The sequence below is a fragment of the Emydura macquarii genome, unplaced genomic scaffold (genome assembly GCF_026122565.2).
Source record: "Emydura macquarii macquarii isolate MOO-44397 ecotype Brisbane River unplaced genomic scaffold, CSIRO-AGI_Emac_v2 contig_1253, whole genome shotgun sequence".
In the NCBI taxonomy this organism is placed as follows: Eukaryota; Metazoa; Chordata; order Testudines; family Chelidae; genus Emydura; species Emydura macquarii.
In genome coordinates this window covers 34,352,349-34,362,225 of record NW_027131390.1, presented here as the reverse complement: position 1 = coordinate 34,362,225, position 9,877 = coordinate 34,352,349, and the positions used below count along the sequence as shown (strand labels likewise).

At 51.2% G+C, this 9,877-nt stretch overlaps 1 protein-coding gene across 1 annotated transcript in view; it reads left to right on the top strand.

Moving 5' to 3' along the window:
- Positions 1-549: 549 nt before the first annotated feature.
- FRMPD3 (FERM and PDZ domain containing 3) overlaps positions 550-9,877 on the top strand; it is a 50,698-nt gene continuing 41,370 nt past the window's right edge. The window contains exons 1-5 of the mRNA XM_067548428.1: positions 550-689; positions 1,435-1,589; positions 2,925-3,027; positions 5,139-5,184; positions 9,342-9,446. Of these exons, the coding sequence (XP_067404529.1) occupies positions 649-689; positions 1,435-1,589; positions 2,925-3,027; positions 5,139-5,184; positions 9,342-9,446 (450 nt within the window). The 5' untranslated portion in view covers positions 550-648. The remainder of the gene's footprint in view (positions 690-1,434; positions 1,590-2,924; positions 3,028-5,138; positions 5,185-9,341; positions 9,447-9,877) is intronic.

Sequence of the window (9,877 nt, the reverse complement as noted above, 5' to 3'; positions counted from 1 at the left end):
ACTATGTGCAGTTTCATCTGTCTCTGGTACAACTGCACACGGCAGCCACCTTTTCATAGCAAGACACTCTAGTAATCAAGGTCCCAGTTCTGCCACTGGCTCCCCGCATGGCCATGGATGAGTCACCTAACCTCTCTGGATCTCAGTTTTCCCTTTTATGAAATGGGGCCAGTAAGACAGCTGCTGTCCTCCTGTGGGCAATCACTGTGCCACTCTCCCTCTCTGCAGATCTACTGAGTCAAATCCATTGCTGGTGTATCTCCACTGGTTTCAGTGGAGTTACGTGAGGAACGAATTTGTCCTGTTATATCCAAGACCAGTCTCTTATCTGACTGTAGCATCAAGGTTGCTCATTAACCTATTCTGTTGAAATATCCAAGTCTGGGAAGAATACAGGTGTCATGACGTATTTGTTTTGTATCCTGGCATTTGCAAGTGTAATGGTGCTTAGCAAAACCAAAGTAAACAAGCTGCCTCTGATAAATTACAGACATTTGGAGAAGAGAAAATGCTTCCATGCAGTCAAAACTGGCGGCTGACTTAGCTGATGGTGTTTGTTGGTGACAAGGGATCTGCTAAAGGGGGCAGGGTGTTGGAAGCATGGCAATTGGAAGGTGCAGACCATACTGGATTAGCTCATGACACACGATGGGACAGATGACGCAGAAATCAGTGCCCCAGGTCACATGGTATGTGAAGATCTGACTCCAGTGGGGTCCAGCTGTCATATTCCCTTGTATCACAGATCCACTTCTTGCACATCTCTGAGTCCACGCTGCTGACTGTACTGACAAAGACAATGTTGGCTCCCAGGAGCCCTACAGAGCTCGTACAGTTCTTTGTGTCAGGGCTGGATGCCTTGGGTATCATCAACCAAATTGTCAGCTAAATTCCAGCAGCAGAATCCTAATTTCTGATGGTGATGTAGGAAGCAGGCAGAACGGGGCTGGTTGTGCAGATCGCGGGGGAGGTGGGGGCGCGACTGCAGTTGGGGGGGGGAAGATCCCAAAATGTTTGGACTTATAAACTCAGCAAAGCTGAGCAGGAAGCCAACGAGAAAGGAGACCCATAGAACGTCCCCAGGACTTTCTGACACAGCACTTCCAGGAGGCCTTCCCGGGATCAGATCCTGTCTTTCATCACTCTTGCTGCCTGCTTGGGGGTGCCTAAGATGTGAAGCAGGCTAGCTCAGAAGGGAAGGCACAGCCCCCATAGCACTCCCTGGGCGCTGAACTACATGAGAGCTGCACTCCAGCAAGCAGCGTGGCTCCTCTCCCTAGCATAAAGACACTAGTGGAGAATCAGCCTGGTCGAGGGAGGCCAGCATAACGACCTGGTGCCCTGTGTCCTTTCAGTGCCCAGCCCCCTGCCCTGCGTTGTCGCCATGTTCTGTGCCGGGTACAGCTCTGTTACATGCCCTGTTTCCCTCTCCAGTCATGTGATGCCGGAGGAGAGCTGTGATGATATGGAATGTGGCCAGCTGCCTTCAGGCGCTCTCCGACAGGTGAAAATCCAGCGTGACCCCCTCTATGGCTTTGGTTTCGTGGCCGGCAGTGAGAGGCCAGTGGTGGTACGCTCGGTAACAGCAGGTAGGCATAGACTCCCCCCATGCCTGCTCTGCTCACGGCCGCCGTGGGGAAAAGGGCTGTCCTAAGCTGAGCAGATCAGGCAGGCAGGAAGCAAGGAATGGGCAGAGGAGTGGGAGCTCCTCGGCTGGGATGATACTGCCTGGGGTTTGGGCCTTTCCAAAGCAGGCACAGCTGATGCTGCAGTCTAGGGCTGGGACCCTCCAGCAGACACTGGAGTGCAGGGTGGGATGGGTGGGGGCTGGATTGCTCTAGCCTGGTACTGACAATGGGGTAGAGGCTGTGGGAATTGACTGTGTTCAGACACACAGTCTAGGACTGAGGGGACGGTGTCTGAGAGATCTCGGAAGTACAGCAAGCACGCCCACTCAGCGCCCTGCGCTCCAGAGTGCCTTGCCCATGGTGGAGAGGGAGCAGCGGGAGAAAGGGTGCCTTGTGCTGCCCATCAGCAGCCACGCTGTCCATCTCGGGAGTGACCCTGGGGCAGCCAGGACCTGTGCAGGACCAGCCCCAGCTGGCTCACAGGATGATCAAGACGGAGAGCATCCACTGCGGGGAAAGAGCCAAACACTGGAGGGGAGTACAAGAGGCAGGCAGCGCACAGATGGGCTGCTGGCAGGCCAGCCGGGGACCTGGGTGGCACACAACATGCCACTTCTAAGGCGACATCGATAGTGCCATGGTTACTGGACCCTGGGCCAGACCCAAGGGAACTTTCTCCAGTGCAGCTTCTGCCCCTTCTAAAAGAGAGTCGCTGCTGAATCATGAGTTGCAGGTGCCTTAAGTGCCCTGCCCTGTGAAGCCCGGCTGCCGTCATTGCTAAGGGCTCTGGGGCACACTGGCAAAGGAAAGCTGCCACAGTAGAGCCACAAGCAGGAGCACTGGATGGGCATTGCTAAACCGAGCAGGTTGGTGAGAGGAAGAGAGCATGGAGGAACTGGGAAACTACATTCCTCCTTCCCCAGGGGCACCAGGAGAGACGGAGCCAGTTCCTCCCACCGGGTGCCAGCCCTGCCTGTGATCGGGGCCTGTCCTTATCAGCCCCGTTCTTTGACAAGCTGGAGCTGGCCCCTCTACGTGGCACTGGTTCCTTGCTGAACAACAGGAGCAGGCCACGTAGGGCCATGGATCCCAGTGGGAGCTGTGTACAGTCCAGCCTAGCTGGGAACAGAGCCACTTGCACGGGGCCCTGAGAATGGCAGGGCCTGAGGTCCGCCCCCTTCGTTCTGGGCAGCACATAGCCCCGGTCCCCTGCTCGCTCCCCCTCACCACATTGAACTAGGGCATGCCCCCTTCTGCAGGCAGGGCCTCTAACACCTCCTCTCCTCTCCCTGGCAGGAGGCCCTTCTGAGGATAAACTCTTGCCAGGAGACCAGATTGTGGCCATAAATGATGAGGATGTGAGTGAAGCCCCCAGAGAGAGATTCATTGACCTGGTCAGGTAACAGACTTCTCCCACACCTCATCCTGGGAGCAGGGGGGCCAGGGGAAAGGGCGGCCACTGAGCAGTTATAACTCCCCAAGGGTTGTAGGTGGTGATCCCAGAACTGCTAGCGAGAGACCGGATAACCGGCAGGATCTGGGCACGGCTGCAATGCAATTTGCATAGCTGCATCCTCAGCAGCTGCTTTCAGGCACTGCAGTGACCAAATTTGCCTTGCTGGAATCAGCACAGCCAGGGCACTGTTGTGAGGAAGCTCACCCTGCTGAAGGCTGGCACTGCCAGGAAGCTTGCTTGACTAACCCTCCCCCACAGCACCTGCTCGTCCACCCAAGTCGTAACTCTTTCTGACACCCCACCCGGCTCTCCCCGTGCTGCATGCAGATGGAGTATCGTGGCAGCCTTCACCAGGGCTGCAGAGCCACGGGAGTTTTGTGTCGGTCAGAACACAAGGGAGACTCGGTCCCAGCTGGGCACGAGGCTCACCAGGGACCCCTCTTAGCGGTGGCCTGACGATACCGGGACTCGGTCCTTGCTTGCTCTGTGGAGAAGACCATGACTGGAATATGAATGGCAGGGAACTGAAGGAGAGGGTCTAATTCAAGCCTGAGTGAGGGAGGGGAATTTGGCCCCTGCACCTCATTCAGTTTCCCCACCAGCTTGCCTGTCCTCTGAAGTCACCGCTGGGAAGGGACCGAGGTGCTCAGCACACACTTCCTCTCTGCTCTGGGGGGCTCCTCCTTATTGCTGGGGATCCCCAGCAATCCTCAGTCCCTTGAACCCTGCCCAACCCTGGAGCCATCCCCTTCTTCCTGGGACTGGGTTGAGTTCTAAGCCGCTAGCTGCTCGGGGAGTGTGCCTAGCAGCCAAGAATCGAGTCTGCTCAAAGGCCAGCACAAAGCCCGAGCCATCAGGCTCCACTCAAAGCCCTGGCCAATCTGTGTCCATACCAGGTCCATGACGGTAACAGCAGTCAGTGAGGCTGCCATTTGTGTCAAGGGGAAGCTGTGTAACAGCTGCTAAGACAGAGGTCTCCTAGCAGGGGCTGTGGCTGTGCGTGGCATGCTGCGCTGCCTAGCTACCCCAGCAGTTGTTGGTCCTAGACTGGAGAATTCTCTTGCCACCACTTCTGTTTGGTTTCTGCTTTGAGTCCGGAGAGGCCAGTGCTCTGATGAGAGGTCTGTGCAGGGCCAGAGTTCCCACATGTACATACATTCCCCGCGATTAACCTGCAGTCTGTGCTGGTTAAACGAAAGGGCCAGCGGGTGAAAGTTTAAACAATCAACTCCTCTACTCCACACCCCAGCCCCAGCTCAACCCACCCCTTCACCCCTTCTCAAGAACATGAGCTGTCTGGCAAAAAGCCTGGGCCCAGCTCCTTGACTGGTGTAAACGGGCATTGCTGGAGTCACACCGCTTGACAGCAGCTGAGGATCTGGGCTTTCCCAGATAGCACTGCATGGAAGCCACCTCCAAAAGCCATGGCTACACACAAGCACTCCGGCGGCACAGCTGCAGCTGATGGGTTTTCTGCCGCTGCTGTAAATCCACCCACTCAAGAGTTAGGAGCAAGTTCAGAGGAAGAATTCTTCCTGTGACTGAGCTGCATCGACCGTGGGGGTTAGGGCGACCTAACTACAGCACTTAGGGTGTGACATTTTTCACAGCCCTGAGTGATGTCGCTAGGTTGACCTAAGTTTTTGGTGTAGCCCAAGCCTCAGTTATCCACATGGGCTGTGTGTGAGCCTTGCAGATTCAGAGCAAGTCATGATCGGCTCTGGAATCGCTGTGATTCTCTAGTAAACACAGTCTATTCACTAACATCTCTGTAGCAGAGTGAGCAACTACAGAAATCTAAACGTCCCCAGCTGGCAGAGACGTTTGCAGCTGCTGTATGAGAGGCTGCCAGCACACTTATTACCTGGCCTGTAAAGCTCCTCTAGGAGTCTGAGAAAATCCAAGTCGCTGGCTGGCTGGGGAGAGAGTTTGCTGTCTGAATGCTCAGCCAGGCTCTTCCAAGTGTTGTTTTCAACCCATCGTCTCTATATGTGTCGTGGGTTGAGAGCAAATCTGTCCATCCTAACCTTCCCCTCCTGTCCTTTCTCTTGCAGGAGTGCCAAGGACTTCATCATCCTCACTGTGCTGCAGACCCACCAGGTGAGATCAGAAGCCCATTGCTCTTATAACACAGGGGCCCCCAGCTCTGACAACGCAGGCACAATACGTTGCGGGGCAGGGAAGGTCTGAAATCCAGGCTTTTTCAGATGGCCATTGAACTAGGACGTGACCTAGAGAACACACAGATGCTCTGTCTAGCTCAGACTGAGGCTTCCGAAAGAGAAGCATGGTTCCGGGGAGCCAGCGAGCGCAGCAGCTAGGAACACTAGAGCTTCCCCTTTGGAGACTTGATGGTCCCAGCTGAAAGGAGCTTGCTGGGCTCAGCCTCATTCTTAGCAAACGTTTGTCCAAATCCCAGTAGTTCATCGCCCAGTCTGGTAAGAGCAGCAGTAAGTGCACAATAGAGATCCAAGACTGGAATACCAAGGGGCACCACCAGCCAGGAGGAATTGGCTGAGCGTGGGGAGCCCAGGACTGGAATAGGAGGTAATGCTGCAGGTCAGGATTGAGGGGCATTTCACAACCATCTGGGGAAGCTTATCCAACACCTGCTCTCCTTCACCATTCCTGGCTTTCAGCACTAATGTTACCTCTTCCATGCTCACTGGAATTGATTACAATTAGATAAAATAATCCATGAATATTCTCCAGGCTCCAGCAATCCCTCAGAGGGAAAGGATCTCTCTGGCTTTCTCTGGCTCTCTCATCTCCCATGACTAGTAAGGTCCCATGAGAAGGAATAATAAAAAAAAAATCGATGGCACAAAGGCACTCCCCAGGGTATCTAGCCAGTGATGCCAGAGGGAAGATGGTTTTACTCTTCAGTTTCTGGCAGGACCTAAGTGTAAATCCCAGCCTGGTTCTTCCTTTGCCATAGATGCCGGGTGACCATGATGGATTTTCCCTTGTGCCTTAGTGGTCTGTCTTAAAGCATACGCCAAGTGGCTGGTGTCTGACTGTCTGCCCTGAATAGCTTTCAAGAGCACAGGAGGCACTTAAATATTCCAGCACTGTATATAAAGCCAAATCTCATTGCAGTTAGAAAGGATGAACCCATCATATGGCCAACCTACAGCTGCCTTGAATGCAGTTCAGGAACCATGAGCACTGGGGAATCTTACAGCAACTCCAGTACCCACGTCCACCAGCAGGAGTCGCTGTCAGGGGATGGCCTAGGAAGCCTGACCAGGTTGGGAGAGGAGAGGCTGGTTGCTGTTCAGACAAAACCTCCTTCAGTGGAAGCCTGTGAGGAAAGTGGTGCAGCGGTGCTGGGCCGTAAATGCACATCTGGCAGGTTTGTGGTCAGGCCCAGGACCCGCTGTTGGGCTTTGTGTGGTGCCACCTGGTGGGAATCCCCTCAGCTCTCCGATTCCTCTCGCCTCGTTTGCATGCCGGGCTGCTGGAGACTCTGCCCAGCAGTGACAGATGCTGGCACCGAGCGGAGAAGTCGCACTGGAGCGCAAAGAGCCCATGGCAGTGGAACAGATTGAGCTGTCCTGCCACCAGCAATGAAGGCAGGATGTCATTTCTGCTTTATTGAGCCTTCGGATCTCGGTGAGCGAGAGACATGTGAGAGCCCCCTCTGTCCTCTGCTGCTTTCTTGCTCCCTTGAAAGTAGGGTGTCACTACCGAATACTGCCCTCTAAAGTATGAAGCAAACACCAACGTCTGATGCGGCTTTTCTCCTTCCTCTGGAAAGCAGCTGGGCAAGGCAGCACATTAGCCCCGGCCAGTCGCCCTCAGACCAAAACCACAAGAATGGCTCGCAGCCAGCTCACACTGAGAGCACTGCTTTGTGCTGGTGACATGCGCCAGGCGGAGAGCTCCAGAGACCCAAGTCTTCTCTCTCTCTCTCTGGAGCCAGGGCAGCTCAGCCCCAGGGGGGATAACAATCAAGGATTTTTTAAATTTTTATTTTAAAAATGGATTTTTTAATTGAAATAGTTTTTTTTTAATTTTGTCATTTAAATTATAAGAAGTTTTTCTTTTTAAAAACAATCATTGAAGTCTGAATTTAATACAGAATATGTTAAAGTTCTAAATTTATTATAATCTCAGAAAACATTTACATAAAAAATAAATATGCCAAATCCATGAACCTCTATCAAAAACTTTGAGTTGAAGATGCTTTTCTAGATAAAGGAAGAATCAGGGGGAAAACATCTAACTTTTGAGGTCAAACTGATAAATGTGTCATGTAGTGTATTAAGGTGGTTTTGTTTAATAACATAAATGTTATATGCTGTTCTGTGTGTTTAATTAAATTCCAGTTACCATCCTAATGCATCTTGAATCATAAGCAAAAATACAGTAAATAAGCAATATACCATTCACCATATTCTAACATGCTAACAATGTATAATTTATTAATAAGAATCTGAAAATATTAAGCTAGATAATTGCTTAAATAAAGGTATATGGTTATAGTGTACCCTCATAGGTAGCAAAAAGATGTACCAAATCTAGTGTAAAGGCTCAGTTTAGTTGTAAATCAACATGTTTTAATGATTGTATCAACCACTGAGAATGCACCTTTCTTTAGCACTAACTGAAGTGCAAATAAAAAAATTGACTACAATTGATTATTTAAATTGAAGCTTTCTACTTGATGATCTAAATCACCTTGATTTAAACTGATCTACCTTGCACAGGCCATTGCAATATAAACTTTGTCCCCTTCCTCCCAACAATTTGACTCCAGACCAGGAAAGACCACTTATAAGGGCAATATGGATCTGTAGTACTCCAGGATTCACGCCAACCTTAGGGAAGCTGTGCCAATACCTGATTTTTTGGTTCGGTGGCGGTTCCAAAAAAATCAGAAAAAGAAATCATTTTGGGTCAGCCCAAAATGATATAGATATATATATATATTTAATTTTCAGCAAACTGAAAAGTTGAAAGAAATCAAGTTGGGTCTAACTCCGTATTTAATTTAATTTAATTTTTGAGCTATTTTAAAACATTCTGTTTTGGTTTTTTTACAACACTGACGTAAGTTCTTAAAAGAAAAGTGGTTTAGAATTGAAAAATCAAAACATTTTGAAAATGTCGAACCTAAACATTTCAATTTTTTCTGAATTTGTTATTTTAGGGCTTTTTTCTGAACAAAACAATTTGGCAAAATCACCACAAATTTCTGAAATGTCTCAGTTGACCCAAATCTGCACTTTTTGTGGAAAAAGTTTTGGCCAAGCCATGTTGCCGAGCTCTGGTCCACATCCTGTCTGCTGACCCTGCCTGTGAGGTTTCGGTGCCAAGGTGATGATTGTGATAAGGCCACCTGACCACTAGGCAATGCAATGAGACCACTGTGTCATTTCACGTAGGCCACCAAATGGCCATCAGGGGGCAATGTGATTCACTCACTGACCGTCTGGGCTGTATTCATCAACCAGTGAATTCAAGGTGGAGAGCCAGATTCACAGCTCGTGTCAATCAGCACAATCTCACTGATTTCAGCACAACTTCCCTGATACACAGCAACGGAGGATCTGACCCAAAAGCTCCATCTCTCTTCCTCAATCAATCTCCTCTGCTGATGCCTGGTGCTTGTATTGCTTTTGCTGGTGGCCCTTCGCACCTCCTCTCCCCTCTCTGCACGTCCTCCCCTGCGTGGCCTCAGGGTTCTTGATCCTCGGACAGGTGGAAGCTCAATGGGTTGTGATGGTGACCCCAGCTTGGGGAGGGGAATGGGACATTGACACCCATCATGTTGTTAGCGCTTCCTGCTGGCAGTAGGAGTGCATGGCAGGCATGGATCCATGCCTGTTAACGTGGCACTGTGCTGTGTACCGAAACGAGCGTTGTGTCGGATGGAGACCGGCTTGCACAAAGGAGCAGCCCAAGGCACGCTAGCTGGGCTTTGATTTAGAGTGTCACGTGCAGGTCCTTTCCCCCAGTCCCCCTGATGCTCAGAAAACTGAGGATGAAGTTTATGGCTGTTTCCCACCCTGAGGATTGTGCCCATCCCTGCCCCAGCTCTCATCCCAGCTGGACTGCTGGGTACTCCCTGGGGGCTGGTCTCTATCAGGGCATGTGAAAACAAAGAATGTCTGCATGTGTTTTGTTACCTATTATTATCAGTGCTTCTCTTTTGCCTCTCTCTTGCACTGCCTCCATGGAAAGTCTTCCCCGCCTGCTCCCAAGCGCCAGCTTCAAGGCCAGATGTTTAACACCCTGTGTTCTCTTTGCAGTCCCCAAAATCTGCTTTCATCAGTGCAGCCAAGAAGGCGAAACTGAGGTCCAACCCAGTGAAGGTCCGATTTTCAGAACAGGTCACGGTTGGTGAGACAGATCCAGTAAGTGCTGCGCCTCCTTTGTCCTCCATTGCATGGACGTGGGTATTACATGCACTCTGCCATTTCTGCTCTCAGGCTGCTCTTCTGAAAGGATGGCTCTTCCTGGGCTGGTGCAGCAATTCGTGCGGGCCATTTCCACCCCATAGGTGGGAGTTGATGCCTGAGAGATCTCTGCTAATCTGCTTGTAAGGGATGGACTGTGGTCCATCTAACTTCATCTTTAGTGGACAAAGGATTGTGATGTGTGTCCTGGTTACAGGGCTGACTTCATCTCTGTCCCCACTCTGAGCACACCCCCTCAACTTCATGCTTTCACCTCTCCTGGGATGGAAGCCCCACAATTCTCCCACGTTCAGACCAGGCCCTGTGCTACAGCACCCTGGGTATCAGGCATGATTATCCCAACAGATCCAGCTGGGTCTGGGACCTGT